This window comes from Epargyreus clarus, unplaced genomic scaffold (genome assembly GCF_041222505.1).
Source record: "Epargyreus clarus isolate Ecla_fem2 unplaced genomic scaffold, WU_Ecla_fem_2.2 ptg000011l, whole genome shotgun sequence".
NCBI lineage: Eukaryota > Metazoa > Arthropoda > Insecta > Lepidoptera > Hesperiidae > Epargyreus > Epargyreus clarus.
In genome coordinates this window covers 3,837,238-3,855,089 of record NW_027332219.1, presented here as the reverse complement: position 1 = coordinate 3,855,089, position 17,852 = coordinate 3,837,238, and the positions used below count along the sequence as shown (strand labels likewise).

Sequence of the window (17,852 nt, the reverse complement as noted above, 5' to 3'; positions counted from 1 at the left end):
AGCTATGCAACAACTGTATAACAACAAAATTATCCTCTATACTTCACCTCTTAGATAGAGGTATGCAAAATATAACCATAATACTAATTATAAAATTTTTGTAGAGAATCTCGTAAATGAAAATTAAATTGTCAATGGATTTGTCTGAGATGATATTTCTCTGATGCATCCCTCAATTTTTCTAGGCGATAATTTTCAATTTCGAAGTTAGGTAGGGAAAACTTCGTTAGGATTGAATTTACCAACCATACCATAGAATATACGGGCCATAGAATATACGGGCGATTCAGTTAAGGACGGTATTTGTTTTCAATCGCATTTGACTTTTCGACTTATAATTTTTAAAAGTACAGATAAATTAAAAAGTTTGTCCTTGCTATTTCTTTTCATTTCATTGCCTAACGTTTTCTTATTTTAAAATCAAAAATAAAATATAATCTTGACGTAACTACACTTACTAGCTTGGCAATTGCTTCATTCCTAAATATTGTAGTAGGAGGCAAACACTAGTCTTGAGTATTTTTTACTTATTTTACTTTTAATTTGTCTTCTATATTCTTCTATATCACGTCTAACTTTTTATATATTATATTCACCATTATTTTTATTACTCTTTTATTATTTGTTTCAACTTTATTTATTACTTTTCCTAATTTAGATCGATCATCCACAACAAATGAGCAAGAACGTCTACCGTTCGGTAGTTTCCATACAGCGTAAACGTGCGGTAATCGCCTGCTTCAGGCAAACATCACTCCACTCGCTGCCAAGGTTCACTTGATGTTCAATCGTGTGTTTTGTTGTGTTGTTTGATATTAACTTAGTAATTTTAGTGTTTCCTTACCCCCATTATTTATAATTAATCTTTGATCAAGGTCAAAGAACACATAAATATAGTTTTTGTATGAAGTAGGTAATTATCAAATATCAAGATACGAAATACTTCATACTAAAATTGTAAACTTGCGATCTTTAGTAGGCAAAACTTGGATGGATTGAATATTAATAACAGTCGTTACTCTAAGTGTTACAAAATTAAACCTGTTTGTTTTGTTTTAAATCATTGATTCGATAACTATGTTATCTTCATAGATGACGTAATCATAGATGAAATAGATTCCCCAAAAAGTTGTTTTTATATTTTTTCTGTATAGTGATATTTATTATTGATACCTCGCTGTGTGTCTGATGTAGACATACACTAATAAGGTTTTATTTATATTATCGAAAACTGAAAAAAAACGGTGCAAATAACGCTAAATCCAAAGCATCTTGCATTGGAACTCTATATGGTTACTTAGTCTATGGATATATTTATTTGTTGTTAATTATTTGGCGTTATTTTAATGTATTTTAACAAAGGTTTCTACTTCTAAATCATCGAGGATTGCAAAAATATATATTTTAACCTACTTACATGATCGTCAGTTTTACCAATTTTATAGTAAGATTTTGTTCTTTTTTTGTAACAAGACACCAAATTTACCAAAAAATCCCCTAGAAATAACCTCAGAGTGTGTGCATGCCGCTTGGACTAACAAGGCGACGAAGCCGAAACAGCGCTCCAGTAACTGGAAGCGGATTCTCTGTGCGGCGAGAAAACGCGCCGCTATCGCTTGTCTGAGGTCCCTGCACTTGTATAAGATCAGTCGGTAAGTCTGTTTGTGAGTGTTTTGATGTTATGTTTGAGTGTATTCGAGGTATGTAATGTTTTGCTTTTTTTGGTCCTTCGAGCTGGATTGTATTAGAATAAAAAATGTAAATTCCATACGGTATTACTACGATTTTGTATAATTTTGGTCCTACCAGCCGGTATGTGTAAGAATAAAGTACGAAAATTAGATTTATGAAACGATATTACTCATCTATTTAGTAACGGTACTTAGTACCTGCATTTACTCGGCCATAAGCTATTAATAGGTACCATATATTTTTGCATACATCAGTATAAATCTATTTTGGTGACGTGTAAATTTCAATGGCTTAGTTTAATTTATAAGTATTAAGTTTAATTTATATATATGCTCCCATTAAAATACACAGAGAACTAGTTTGGTATTATGAATGGGTTAGTTAAAGCTAGTCTTTTTTTACACTTTACATAAGTCTCAGTTGGTCCTTCGAGCCGGACAAGTTTTACGATTAGCATCACTATCACTCATACGAGTTAGTCTGTGTGAAATATCGTATGAGTTAAAGATTTTAAAGTGTTTATTTATGTTTCCAGGCATAGAGCTTGCAACATTTTTGCGCGCACATATTACGAACTATGGTTGGAAGAAGAGAATATCGGGCAAGAAATCATGATAGAAGATCTCACGGTAAGTCGAATTTTTAGTACAGACAGTAAATATTTTACCAAAATTTTACAATTTTTAGGAGCTGTAACCACTGTTTGACACGCAAAGAGTTCCGCGTTTGATCCCCGGCCAGACAGATATCTGAATGATGAATTTCGATATTTTTTCTGGGTCTGGGTGTCTATGCATTTGTCTATGTGTATGTATGGCACCCACGACACAGGGAATTCTAATGTTAGGCTGTTAGTGTAGAATGCATCTATTTACTGGATACTGTTATACAAATAGCTTTAAAAAAGATAATGCATAAAGATTATAAATAATAATAATATAGTTTAAAAATCTAAAAACCACACTGAAATCGTACAAGGCAAATCGTTATTCCTGACGATTCTGATGAGGAAAAGGGATAAAATTATTGAAATCGTATATTGTCGTCGGTTCTTGATAATTGTTCAAAATGTTGAATTAATTTGACCGTTTAGAGTGGGTAAAAATCGAGGTCAAAGATTCCTTTACAGTTTACATACATTCATACAGGTCAAGCTAATAAAAGCATGGTAAAAAAATTAGAAGCAATGCCCAAGAAGAAAATTGTAAAAAACGCCCAAAATTAAAAATAAAACGAAAATAATTCTATTACTTTTCCCGTGTAGCAATCGTTCGAAGACGCAGAATTAAAGAAGAGTGACGTGGTAGAGGAGGAGGGCAAGCCGGACCCTCTCACTCAGCTGGTCACCACCTTCTGCAGAGGCGCTATGACAGAACGCTCGGGCGCTTTGCAGGTAATATATGTATTCATTAATTCTTGGTACGCTATAGGATTCTGGAAAAGATGAAAGTGGTAACCAGCTGAGTGCAGCTGGTTACCATCTTCTGTATAGGCGCTACGACAGAACGCTCGAGGGATTTGCATTTTTATTGTATGCTATAGGGCTCTTGAAAGTAAACAGTAGAATTTTACTTTTAAGCCTCTTTGAGGTTCGACTCCGGCAGCACCACCACCACATCTAATTCGACATAATAACAGCAATGTTAAACGCTGCTGTATTCTGGTGTGGTGGGTGTGGCATTCCAGCTTAGTCTTCAGGGGTAGCGGCGCATCTGTGGCCAATCTCAGGTTAGAATATCTAGTCCTATCTGGAGTTGATTGCAGATGTCCATGGGCGGCAGTAGCCATTTACCATCAGGTCGACTGCGTGCTCGTCTGCTACTCGTATATTATATAAAACAAATATATGCAATTGCTCTATTTCCTTATTCTTGGACTCACATAAATAAAAATGTATACTATTCATCAGTCTTTGGTAGTTCAATATATATATATTTATTCCTCTTTCAGAAATATTTTTAAAATCATAGAGAAATGTTCTTGTTTTGGTGGCCAACAACTGCTGACGATTTTGATAAAATGATAGTGGCTTACGATCACCAACCCCAACTGCCTACTACGCCTAATGTTTCTTCACTTGAAATGTTACGACATACAACTGTGTGCTATGAATAATATTTGCTAATATTACTACTGTCTATTACAGGAGGATCCTCTATACATGTCGTACGCACACATAATAGCGAAGTCGTGTGGAGAAGAAGAGGAAGAAGGTGGTGGTGAAGAAGAGGAGGGTGGAGGAGAAGCTGAGGCTGAGGATGAAGGGGGCGCTAGTATACACGTAAGTTGATCAATAAATCAATTGACCGATTAATCGATGGATCGGTCGATCAATCTTCATAGTTACACGTAAGTTGGTCAATCAATCAATTGACCGATTAATCGATGGCTCGGTCGATCAATCTTCATAGTTACACGTATGTTGATCAATCAATCAATTGACCGATTAAAAAAACGATCGATCGGTGGATTGTTTAAACGAATCAACTCTGCACGTAAAGATACATTTAAACATATGGATTTATACGTGGCATTTCTCGCACAACAAATGAAACATCGAAGTAATTTGATATTAAATTATTTGTTTGTGTTGATTTCGGCATATTACAAAAAATATTTACTTTAAAATATATATGTACAATGTGCATTGTACATTTATGTCTTTACACAGCTAAGATGACTTAGTATTCAAGCAAATACTTCTTTTTTCCGTTAGTAAAAATTTTGGGACCACTGGGACCGTTTGGGACTTCTCAAAATTTCTCATATTTGTCAATTTTCGATTTTTTCATGCATTTTATGTTACACGCAGAAAACTATGGATATGTTTATGGTATGTAATTAGATTAATTCGTATTTTAGTAATATCATGTAACATTTTCCACTTGAAGATGATGATTCTAAAAAAAAACATTCAACTTGAATTCCTGAACAGAGAAGTTCATTAAATTTATTTTTAATGAAGGTTTTCTCTCAGCGGAAATTTATATCGACATTATCAACTTTATAATAAATATGTGAAGTATTAGATTTAAATGTGGTTACTTTAATATGTTATTCATATTTCCAATTACAATTTCTTAATTCCAATGCCAAATTGGCATTCTCAATTCCAATTCCAAATTCAAATTGTCAATTCCAGGAGCAAGAAATGGAGAAACAGAAGCTACTCTTCCACCAAGCGCGATTGGCGAACAGAGGCGTGGCTGAAATGGTCCTCTTGCATATATCAGCATCGAAGGGCATTCCTAGTGAAATGGTCATGAAGACTTTGCAACTCGGCATCTCTATATTGCGTGGCGGCAATATTGATATTCAAATGGTAAGTTTAATTTAGCAGTGTATTTTGTAATATCATAACTCATAAATCTTCTTTGATGACACCTCAAGAGCGGCCGTGGTCCACTAGTCTCAGTTCAGTTTGTATGTTGTATATGCAAGATGTTGAGAAAACTTCAATAGTGTGATTCGGTTGCACTACTAGCGCCATCTCTTGACAAATTGTGGAAAGTCGCCAGATAGATAGACAGATAAAAATATTGATCTTATAAATGTAAACAAATTTAAAAGATGCAGTTAGTACCTTTTTTATCAGAATTTTAGGTGTTTTTTTATTAAAATATATTTTAAATTTATTATTATATGTAAATAATAAGTTTTAAATTATTTTAAATTACCAGGGCATGCTGAACCATCTCAAAGATAAGAAGGACGTCGGTTTCTTCACTTCGATTGCTGGTCTCATGAACTCCTGCTCTGTGCTCGATTTGGATGCTTTTGAGAGGAACACTAAAGCCGAAGGTATGTAAAGAACAATTCAGAACAAATCGTAGTAAAACGAATCGTTATAATAATTTCTGTCTTCCAATAGTAAGATCATTCTGTGTTCTAGTGCCAATGTTGTGCGAAAGTAATCCCTTATACGAGTAAAGATGTTTCAATATAGACCCCAGGACAAATAACGCGCTTGTGATCGACCGAGGATGCTATGAAATCTTTTTAGTCTAATCTTTTGCCTTCTTCCATGAAATATAAAAGTACCGAAAGGAAATTTTTGACCACACAATAATTTACGTAATACGTGTAAACGAACATGCAGTCTACCTGATAGTAAGGGGCTATAGCGGTCCATAGGCACCTGTAATCAACCCTAGATATATTACGACTCCTACCTGAGAGGGGCCACATATGCGTTGCTACCCCTAAGGACTTAGTTGGAACGTCTTGGATAAATATCCCTTAATATAGCCTTCCAAGCGGCGCTTGACTCTACTATCATTAGGCAGAAATAGGTGTGGCGTTGATGCCGCGGAAGTTGAACCACAGAGGTTTTTATCACTCCAGCTTTTTTTTATATATAATATGAGAGTAGGAGATGAGCATGCAGTCCACCTGATGGTAAGTGGCTACTGCAGCCCATGGACATCTGTAATCAACCCCAGACAGGATTAAATATTCCTACCTGAGGTCGGTCACAGATGCGCCGCTACCCCTGAGGACTAAGCTGGAACTCCTCGTAAAAGTATGTCTCCCTTACCACACCCTTCAAACCAGAACACAGCGCTTAACACTGCTGTTGAGAGGCAGAAATAGGTGTGGCGGTGGTGCCGCCTGAGTCGATCCACAATGGGTTCTACCACATTCATCACACCCCTCGATCTAGATCGAAATAAAAAAGGCACAAAATACCTATTACTGCTGTAGTCGAACGAAGAATTCTACCATCGTCGTGGTATTAACACGGTTTAAAATACTTGCAGGTTTGGGCGTTGGTTTAGAAGGCGCGGCCGGTGAGAAGAACATGCATGACGCTGAGTTCACTTGCGCTCTCTTCAGGTTCATACAACTTACTTGTGAAGGCCATAATCTTGGTAAGTTTACGAAACCAGTGTGAAACATTCTACCCCTGTGGTTGGAGTCAATTATCTTAGGCTCGTTATCAATAATCAATCTATGCATTTTTTATATTTAAAAGATATATTATTTTTATAATAATAAAAAAAAATATTATAAAAATAATTATTTTAGCTAATAATGAAAATTGAACTTGTATCAAAACCTTACTTATAAAAACCATACACACACACGAACACACACACACGCGCGTACATACACATACACACACACAACTAGGGTTAGGTATATTGGTAAGGATAGATGATAGTGTCGATAATAACACAATGTTTTCGGTTAATTTTATCGTGTTTACTATATTTCAGAATGGCAGAACTACCTCCGTACGCAAGCCGGTAACACTACAACAGTGAACGTGGTCATTTGCACCGTCGATTACCTGCTGAGGCTTCAGGAGTCTATCATGGACTTCTACTGGCATTATTCAAGCAAGGTAAGGGAAAACCTAATCCAATCATCATCATCATTATCAATCCTTTACTGTCCCACTGCTGGGCACGGGTCTTCTCTCAGAATGAGAAGGCTTAGGCCATAGTCCACCGCACTGGCCAAGTGCGTATTGGTAGACTTTTTATAAGGGCAAATCATTACGTATATTTCTTTTTGAATAACATGTACTTCTGATATAAGAAAAATGTTTAAAATTTATTGTTTAGTATATTTCTTAATTTATTAAAGTATTCTTATACAGGGTGAATTTTTAAAACGGGCCTTCAGGGCCAAATCCGAAACTATAAGGATTAGCGAAAAATGCTAAAAGGAGTTACGAGGCCGATTTTGATAAAAACTAAAACTGCATCATTACTTTTTTAAAATAACTTTTTCCCTAGCCGGGAATCGAACGAGTTCATTTTGAAAAAAAAATGCACCCTCTATATTATTCCACTATCTGATAGTGTTGCTTATAAGGATCAAAATCTGGAAAGTAATGATAAATGACAAACTAAAGGAAACTAAAGGAAAAGGAAACTAAAGGAAAAGCCTCAATTTTAAGAAAATACATATTTTTTCATATTAATTTGGCAGTTAAGTTCCCGCCATTCATCAATTTAAACATTTCGCGTATTAACATTTTTTTGGCTCAATGTTTCTAATCATTCGAAATGGATGTTTTGTTCCCAATAATTTATATTTTTATGTCCGACTTAGCTAAGGTTATTTTTAGGACCATTAAAATAGATTTACTTGCTATGGGCGGAGTTTCGTTTGATACAGATGTAAAGTTGACAATTTGCGAGAATTACTTTTTAGAGTCAAATCCGAGTGATTACTAAAAAAAGAGATATAAAAAATCATATTTAACGTTGAAACGAAGTTGTAAACAACAAACAATAAGAATTTACTATTTAATCAGTTATCTATTTTCATTATAAAATAAATCCTAAAAACGGCGGTAACTTATTTGCCAAACTATTACTTTCTCATACTAAGCCGTATGTCATAGTCATAACATCGAATAATTACTTGATTAACCAACAAATTCTTCAATGGTATGACTTATGTCTGTTTCTAAAGAATTATACATAAATCATTTGTTATGTATATTCCTTAAGTATTAGTATGCCAATGTATGGAAAAATACGTATTTTCTTCAAAATTTTCATTTTCCTTTAATTTGTCACACAAAATTACTTCGCAGAATTTGATCCTTATAAGCGACACTATCAGATAGTGGAATAATATAGAGGTGTCATTTTTTTAAAATGAACTCGTTCGATTCCCGGCTAAGGAAAAAAATATTTTAAAAAACTAATGATGCGGTTTTAGTTTTTATCAAAATCGGCCTCGTAACTCCTTTCAGCATTTTTCGCTAATCCTCATAGTTTCGGATTTGGCCCTGAAGGCCCGTTTTAAAAATTCACCCTGTATATACGTATTATAGTATATTAACTTATATAATAAGTCTTATTAAAGTATATTTTTAAATGTCTAATCTATATTATATTAACATAATTTTAATTCTCATATTTTTTTTTTAACCTATAGCACGTAGTAGAGCGTTGTATATTTATGTACAAGTCTATGAACAATATACTAAGTATAATTTCAAATATATTTATTATTGAATAGGAACTGATCGACCCGGCCGGTAAGGCGAACTTCTTCAAGGCGATCGGAGTGGCGTCTCAAGTGTTCAACACGCTCACTGAGGTCATCCAGGGTCCCTGTACACAGAATCAACAGGCTTTAGCGCATTCCAGGTAATTAACATATTACTTGATATAATGGTAAGAAGAATGAGTCTGAGATTCGTCATAAGTTCACAAGAGATTAAGAAAAGAAAATATGGTAGAAGAATTCACATTGACTAAAATATGAAAAAAATAAAAATTTTCAATCAGAATTATGGGAAATTTCAAAGGTCATCGCAGAAACCTTGCTCCTTAGAATAAAAAAATATTTGTCATAAACGAATTAGTTTGCAACTATATACTATTATAGGCAGATATATCGAAGCTCACATTGTTTATATCAATTCAATATGAACTATCACATGCCAAAATTGTATAGTATTGAAAAGTAAAATATAGTAACTAGTGTCCCCACACAAATTGCATTTTTTATTTTATGAATGACACACTCTCAAATAAATATACAAACAAACCCATGATAATCAGCATTAAAATATTTGTGTTGAGACCAAACTAGAACAGTACCAATGCCAAAATATCGAACTGTCATAATATCGAATCCACAATAAAAAACACTACTATATGGAGCCTTACTATATAATTTTCTTTCAGATTGTGGGACGCAGTAGGCGGTTTCCTTTTCCTGTTCTCGCACATGCAAGACAAGCTGTCGAAGCACTCCTCGCAAGTGGACCTGCTGAAGGAACTCCTCAACCTCCAGAAGGACATGATCACGATGATGCTGTCCATGTTGGAGGGGAATGTCGTAAACGGTGAGTGGACATTGTGGGACAGTGGGACATTGAGGAGGGTGTCGCATACACCCCTAATACAGCTGTTAATATTTTAATTAAATTTAAATAAACAAAATGTTTTGGTGCGTCTCACAGAGTTTTGCTACATTCAAGTTACCTTCAAATTTCTTTTTACTCAAAAGGTAGATTAGTCTCTGATTTTGGCTCTGTTTATGTCATCCTATTCTTAGGGTACCTACAGAATATAAAATACTCTGAAATATGTAGAAAAAAACAAAGAACACGATCCTTATAAAGGTTTTTTTTTTGCTTTTCGCTAAAAAGTAATAAAATAATGGCTATTACAAAGAAGTCTATAAAAATAACTACTTTTAATTTAATTTTGATACATTTGAAAGTTTTAGTATAATCATAATAATATTGAAGTTAGTCACCAAAATTTTTTTCTACACCCCTAGGAACAATCGGCAAACAGATGGTAGACACGTTGGTAGAGTCAGCATCGAACGTGGAACTGATCCTGAAGTACTTCGACATGTTCCTGAAGCTGAAGGACCTGACATCCAGCGCCAGTTTCCAGGAGATCGACGCTAACAACGACGGCTGGGTGTTGCCTAAAGACTTCAAGGAGAAGATGGAACAGCAGAAGAGTTATACACCGTATGTATGCATTGGCAGCTCGTGTTGTGAAGGGCACTGTATTAGGCTGATGTGATGGGTTCTGGGTTCGATTCTCTGTGAACCTGCAGAGGTTTTAGAGCATGTTTTTATAGGAGGTGCAGACGAGACGCGCATGCGGTCCACCTGATGGTGGGCTACTGTGTGTCATGGACATCTGTAATCAATCTCAGATAGGATTAGATATTCCTACCTGAGGTGGTAGAACCCTTTGTGGTTCAACTCCAACGGCACCACCACCACGCCTATTTCTGCCTCATAACACCAGTTAAAAGCGCCGCTGTGTTCTGATTTGAAGGCTTTGGTAAGGAAGACTTACTTTTCCGAGGCGTTCCAGCTTAGTCCTCAGGGGTAGCGGCGCATCTATGACCGAACTCAGGTAGGAATATCTAATCCTATCTGGGGTTGATTACAGATGTCCATGGACAGATCAGATGGACTGCATGCTCGTCTGCTACTTCTATACTATAAAAACACATTTTTTAAATCTTACTCTCAATTGTCCTAAATACTTATAACTGCAGATACGGAACCCTTACAGGAAATTGATCAAAAATGCGTTCTAATTCTATAGAACTTAGGTAGAATTCAAATCAGACCATTGTAACCCTACACTACTATTATAGGTTCATTACAATAAATGTAAGTCAAAGAGTCACTTTTATGTATTTTTATTATTTCAGGGAAGAAATAGAATTCCTCTTAGCATGCTGCGAAACGAACCATGATGGAAAATTAGACTATGTTGGCTTCTGTGACCGCTTCCACGAACCGGCGAAGGAGATCGGCTTCAATCTTGCCGTGTTACTGACCAATCTGTCCGAGCATATGCCTAATGAGCCGAGGTGAGTCTATATAAATTTAAATATGAGTGAGTGAATGTGAATGAGAATGGAGTGAATTATTAGGAATTTTAGTTATTTATTTTTAATTTAAAGTGGGATTTTTTCGCTGGGCGAACACATCATCCCGTACAAACAGACTATTAAGCAATTCATCTCATAACATTGTATAATAATATAATTTAGTTAACTATGCTGATTAAATATTTTAAAACATTAAACTTGAGTTTGCTTAAAGAAAATATTGTGAAGATTCGTCTTTTTTGAATATACATAAATCTAAGTCCATTATTCCAAAATATGTGAAATTTGTTATCTACCACTCTTACATAGATGCTATGGCTTAAAAATCTACGCATTTGAAGAGCATCATTACACCCTAAAAGTCATTATACTTATTTATATAATTTTACAAATGTCAATGGTCAAAATATAAAATAAAATACGCGCGAAAAACATATCCCTTCCTTGGCGGTCGGGTAAAAAGATGGTCAATACCACCATAAAAACTATTCCTTTTATCCAACATTTCTTGACTTATACGTTCAAACCGCTGTATGTATTAAATATTAAATAGTAATTATAATAAGTATTAAATATTAAATAGCGTCTTAGATAACATTAATGAATACTAAGAAAGGACATCTGAAAATTCGTCTAGTGATCAACGAAAAATGCTAAAAGGAACGAGGCCGATTTTGATAAAAATTAAAACGCCTCATTACTTTTTTAAAATATCTTTTACCCTTGTCGGGATCGAACGATTTCATTTTGAAAAAAAAAAACAAATCTGTATTATTTTATACTTTCGGATTTGGCCCTGAAGGCCAATTTGAAAAATTCACCTCGTATACTTTATAAAAAGCAGTATTGAAATGTGTACATTAGAATTTTAACGTTTTTTTTTTGTACAGGCTAGCCCGTTTCCTGGAAACTGCTGGCTCCGTGCTAAACTACTTCGAACCATTCCTGGGAAGAATCGAGATCATGGGCGGGTCCAAACGCATCGAGCGAGTCTACTTCGAGATCAAGGAATCTAATATTGAACAATGGGAGAAACCACAGATTAAGGTACGATATTTGATTTATATTTCGAAAAAGTAGAAACTAAGAATTTATATTTTATGCATAAGCAAAATTCTTATTATGATTAAATCCTTAAAAAAGGAAAAAAATCTAGAATTGCTTGATATATGTTTGAATGCGAGCAGTTTCTTTATTCTATTCGTGTTTGATCGAAGCACGCACATGCATCTTCAAATATCAGTTTACTTCCTAGATAAATACCAATTATAATGATTAGTCACAATAATTAATTCATTATAATCAAAGGGAAAATTTGAAAACGGTGCTTGATAGTTTTTCCATGCTTTTATGTGTGTCTATAGTCCACGAGGTCCTAATTGCTCGACGTAATCAAATCCTTCTTATTAAATACTCGCGCTGAACAGTAAGACCTTCCAAAACTCATGATTAAATGATAAATCTTCTTCCACGAGGAATATAACGTGTTCTACAATTGAACATTCCAAACTTAATGATAAAATGATGAATATTTTCCATATTTTTATTTTTTTTTTATTATCCCACCAGGAATCGAAACGAGCCTTCTTCTACAGCATCGTAACAGAAGGTGGTGATAAGGAGAAGCTGGAAGCCTTCGTGAACTTCTGTGAAGATGCGATCTTTGAAATGACCCACGCGTCTGGCCTCATGGCCGCCTCGGAGGACCAGGCCAGTGGGCCGAAGAATAGAGAGGCTGCGTACACTTATCTCGGGGATGATGATGATGAACGGTGAGTGTCTACATCTCTCATACTCGACTGAATGGATAAACGAAATCGTTTGTGTTGGAAAGAATTTATAATTAAGTTTAAATAGACGTATTTAAATATATCGTCTTCTGTCCATTCATCAATATTTGAAAATATAGCTACATCCACAACTTTTCTCTCATATTGCTTTTCTTCTTCTTCTAAAAAGAAGACTTATTAGTCCATCTTTGATCTCAAGTCTATGTACCTTAAATAACCTATAAATCCACAACAAATTAGTGAAATGTTCCCTTATTAGCTTCCTTATGGTGGTACAGAATATAGATTTTTACTTTTCTTTGATTGTCCTGTATACGTAATAAAATTAACCAACAAAAAAAAATACTGTTCATTTTCAACTTTTCTTAATTTCAGAGCCGGTAAAGACCCGTTCCGTCGAGGCCTCCAATCAGTAAAAGACGCAATCTTCGTAACATTCGCGTCTCTATCACCAACCAACATAAAGTCAAGAATCGCGGACCTACAGCAGATGCCGCCGTCGGAACTATTCGTGGGATTCTTCAAACTGTTCTTCTATTTGTTCTACTACTTGGGATACGGTGTTTTGGTTGTTGTCAGGTGAGTTTTGATCTTTATTTGTATATTTAGGAAAAATATTTGTATGAATGAACGCTCGCGGGGGATATTTTTGCAAAATAAGAAATCTTTAAATTATCTTAAAGTAAAATATATTCCTAGTCAAATATATTTTGTCCAAACAGACGATAGAATAATTCTAATGTTTTGATTTGTGGTGACTTCCCGCTACTTGTCAAGATATGGTGCCAAGAGTATTCTGAATCACGCTATCGAAGTTTTCTCAAGATCTAATATATATACAAGCTCTGAACTAAGACTGTCCGAGCACGGCCGCACCTTGGGCAAGATCACGTAGACCACAAGGAGAATGCCCATTGAGTTTATTAAAAACACGCGTAATATATGATTTCAAATTATAAATAGACGCTTGACCTATAATTTCATATTTGAAATAAATTCAAATGAATTTGAAATTAATTGAAATGAAATAGGGTTTCACAATAGGGATATTCCCAACCAGTCATTTAAGGATTCATAGGTGAAATGAACTTAAAAAAAATTCAAACAACTTCGGTTCTGTATGAAAAGGTGCTTGAACCTTTTGTAAAATGGCCGAAAAATAGTATCGAATGCCACATCAGACCACACTTTGATAGCAAACGGATGAATGGTTCAGCCCAACTAGAGAAAAAAAAACATTTTTGAAATAATTAATATAGATCTAGATAGATAAGGTTTAATTTTATTATGGTTATTTCATTTCACGCAACGTCACGGTGCACAGTCATTGGTAAATGCCATGTTTTCTACTGGATATTGTAAATGTCTTTTTGTCTTGTAGTTATGTTTTTTTTTTGTTAATAAATACATTTTTTTGTTAAATAATTAAATTTTAAATTCTTAAAATTAAAGAAGTTACGCAGTTAATCAGTAAGATGTGACTGTCGCCCTAAGTCTGTTACAAATAGAATTTAGACTTTTCTACAAGCAAACCTTTCTAAAATAATAACCTCTAAAAAAATTACGACCTTAAGTTTATACTTGAGTGCAGGCGAAGAATTTTTAAGGAGAGTTTCGATTTTTTTAATATTTCTATTGTAAATTCAATGAAAACTTGTAAGCTTTGTAGATGTGTAAAAAAATGCAATGCACGGCTGTTTTCTCTTCTGCAAAATACTAATCTTATTCTGTTGACTTTAATGTCGTATGCATGTCCTGTGTTAGTATATTTATTGTATTATTTCATGTAGACGTAGATTTTTATAATTAAAAACAAATGTTACATTTTTTGTCAAATTGTTCAATTGATATTAAATGACCTCGTTGATGTAATTGAAGTTGATTGATGAAAAATCAGATAGATCTCATTCAGAGAGACTTTTACTAACGGTATTCTCACAGATATATTTATTAACGACAGACTTATAAAACGTATAACATATTTACTGATTTAAAATTCTATTCCACTCTTCTCACATAACAACGCAAGTTTTATCAGCTCAAGCACCCTAATGATTTATATTCCATATTGCATTTATTTTCTTCAAACACATCCCACGCACTTATTTTAAATTACACATATATTTCACATTTTATTATTATAATTAATAACACACATTCTGCACACATATTTAAAATTAAACGTATCTTTCAACATTTCATCATACTAATTTCAAAATTGCCAATCGTTTCATTTACCTACCGTCAACTACCTTACGGTATTTTTTATAGGTACATCTTCGGAGTCCTCCTGGGGCTAATGCGAGGTCCACAGACCGAGGAAACACCCCCGGAACCTACGGAGGAGGAGAAAATTGGTCAGTTGAGGCACAGGTTGCTCGCACCGGCACAAAGTAAGGCGACAGTAAGGTAGCGTGTGGCTTCGTGGCTGTGACTATCGAGTATCTCTCAAATATCTAATTTTCTAAGGCCTACGTTTTCTATGGAACGGTTAAGACTGAAGGATGCAATTGTTTAACAACTTTTGTATGATACGCTCGTTTACTTTTGTATTTTTGTCTTATTTCGATCTTTATAAGAAGAAGGTTAATACTCGTATCATACAAATAAATATTTTCTGTCAGAATAATATACCTTTGGCATAGTGCGTATTTTTACAAGACTGCACGAAAGATAACCTCAAAATATCGTTTTAGAATGTCTGACAGATATACGGGTCATAAGTAATCATAATAATTATAAACAAAATAATAATATGTTGAAATATCAAATGGAAGATAAAAACTAAAGAAATAAATTCAGGGCCTTAATTTTATGGAACTGTATTTACTTTGGCGCCCAACGCGGGCCAAATGTCAAAAAGTGTTAAAAAGTGACATCATAGTTAATAATTCATTTTAAAAAATACTCAAAATTGTATTAACATGATGAAGTACTCTCCAGACCTTCTCAAAAGGATTGGCAGCTAATATCATAAATTTTGAAATTTAAAGAAGTCGGGCCATATTTTTTCTAAATTGACTAAAAGCCACTACCTACTACTGACTACACTTACCTATACACTAAACGCCAAATGCAGGTTTAATAACTGAATTAACATTTTTCACTGTGGAATTGATCGTAAATAAATATAACGATAACAATTTTATTATTGGGTTTGATTGAAGTGTTTTAAATAACTATGTTTATATCCGCTATTGAGTTAACAGATAACAAAATATGTCATATTTTTTATTTTGTCAATGTTGATCTATACTTTACAAATTCTCAATTCAAAATCCTTTTTATTTCGTCAATTTTTTCTTATACCTATCGTTAATTGTTTCGATTTTTTTATTTTACTTCAATCTTCTAAATTACTTTGTGCCTATCATTTTACTAAAATTAAGATTTACTTGTTGTCTTGACTTTCTTTTCATATTGTCCGTTAATTTTTTCTAAATAAATAACGAAAATATTTTTATAATTTCACAAGCTTTATCAATTTTAAAGACAAAATTGTTAATATTTACTTTATAGTAATTCAATATATTGCCTAAAAGATAAATGTAGTTTATATTGCTTATCTTTTGAGCAATATTTGTTAATGAAATAATTTTATATTAACGTAATTATTACATCCCCTGATACAGTAACCAAATTGAAAATCTATAAAAATTCTTCACAAAAAGCTTTACACTTCTTCCACATATAAATCTATGTTAGGGCATTCTAAAAGATAAACATCTTACCTAATTATCTTTTGCTGTATATTTGTTAGGTCCAAGTCGTCATCTACCAGCGTTGCCACCTGCCGAGGATACGGGACAGATGCAAGTGTCTGCTTTCGGACTGGATATCACCAAAGAAGACAATGGCCAGTGAGCATTCATATAACAATATTTCAATTTGGACGATGATAAGGTTCATGTGGTTAATACTAAACACAGTAACAGATTCGGGGACACCGAATAATCCGGAGTATCGAATGTTTCGCCAAAGCTTTGATCCTAAATGGATTTCTTGTAGGGACCGGCCTAAGTTTCGGTTACTATGTAGTTTCGGTAGTTTGTCCAAAGTTTACATTTCTGCGAAAAATCTACCAAATATTTTGGCAAAAAATATATCATTGGGCACAACCGAACGTTCGTGAACTTTCGGGTTGCGTTCGCTCATACTTTGGTGTTTGATAATCACGAGTTTCTTGTCTATCTTTTTTTATTTATCTTTGCCTGTCTCCCTTACTCCATGAGATTGTCTTATCTATCTTTTCAGGATACAAGTGAAACCGCACGAGTCGCCGAGCACATCAACGCCGTCATCAGGGGAAGAGGCTGAAGTGTCTCCTGATGAAGGAGCTGAACATACAGAGGAACAGCAGCCTCCATCACTTATCGATCTCTTGGGGTTAGTATATGTTATAGCAGCTTCAACCCGTGGCTCCGCTTGCGATCAGAGATTGTTGACTATCCCTCAAGAACACTACTTTATTTCGGATAACTGACAATGTGTGTACAGATAAAGAGGTTGTCTAGTCTCGCCTTGACACAATAATCCGAAATATAAATAAATCTCTAAAATTGGTCAACAAAAAGGAAGAATTTTCTTTTAATTATTTAATTCGATTGTAATCCATGGTAATCAATAATCATGGTAATCATAATAATCTGGAAATCAATAAAAACAGTGAATCATTCGGTGATTATACTTTTTGTAATGAGGTATTGAATTTTTGTTCTGGTTGTTTGAGTACTCTTTTTTGTTTCCATACCACACTATGATATACATTAAAGTGAGAGATAATACAAGATTTGATTATAACAGTATACTTTAACTTCCAGTGGTGAACAAGCAAAGAAGCAAGCGCAAGAACAATTGGAAGCACAGGCCGCCCAACAAGCAGCTATGTCCGCCATAGAAGCTGAGAGCAAGAAGGTATATAATACAATACTTATTTATTTTTTACAGCGAACCTCAGTAACAGTAATAAATAATCAGTACCAGTAGTAAAACTAAAACACAAAGTATGTAATGATGGAATAATTT

The 17,852-nt window shown here is 34.2% G+C and overlaps 1 protein-coding gene across 1 annotated transcript in view; it reads left to right on the top strand.

The window, feature by feature from the left end:
• RyR (Ryanodine receptor) overlaps window positions 1-17,852 on the top strand; it is a 169,038-nt gene that overhangs the window by 140,450 nt on the left and 10,736 nt on the right. The window contains exons 84-103 of the mRNA XM_073077792.1: window positions 1,543-1,652; window positions 2,228-2,321; window positions 2,957-3,085; window positions 3,839-3,973; window positions 4,505-4,525; window positions 4,835-5,014; window positions 5,373-5,493; window positions 6,453-6,563; window positions 6,912-7,039; window positions 8,677-8,807; window positions 9,351-9,511; window positions 9,952-10,153; window positions 10,855-11,016; window positions 11,928-12,084; window positions 12,607-12,809; window positions 13,203-13,406; window positions 15,099-15,184; window positions 16,588-16,687; window positions 17,082-17,213; window positions 17,648-17,741. Coding sequence (XP_072933893.1) covers window positions 1,543-1,652; window positions 2,228-2,321; window positions 2,957-3,085; window positions 3,839-3,973; window positions 4,505-4,525; window positions 4,835-5,014; window positions 5,373-5,493; window positions 6,453-6,563; window positions 6,912-7,039; window positions 8,677-8,807; window positions 9,351-9,511; window positions 9,952-10,153; window positions 10,855-11,016; window positions 11,928-12,084; window positions 12,607-12,809; window positions 13,203-13,406; window positions 15,099-15,184; window positions 16,588-16,687; window positions 17,082-17,213; window positions 17,648-17,741 — 2,661 coding nt within the window. The remainder of the gene's footprint in view (window positions 1-1,542; window positions 1,653-2,227; window positions 2,322-2,956; window positions 3,086-3,838; window positions 3,974-4,504; window positions 4,526-4,834; window positions 5,015-5,372; window positions 5,494-6,452; window positions 6,564-6,911; window positions 7,040-8,676; window positions 8,808-9,350; window positions 9,512-9,951; window positions 10,154-10,854; window positions 11,017-11,927; window positions 12,085-12,606; window positions 12,810-13,202; window positions 13,407-15,098; window positions 15,185-16,587; window positions 16,688-17,081; window positions 17,214-17,647; window positions 17,742-17,852) is intronic.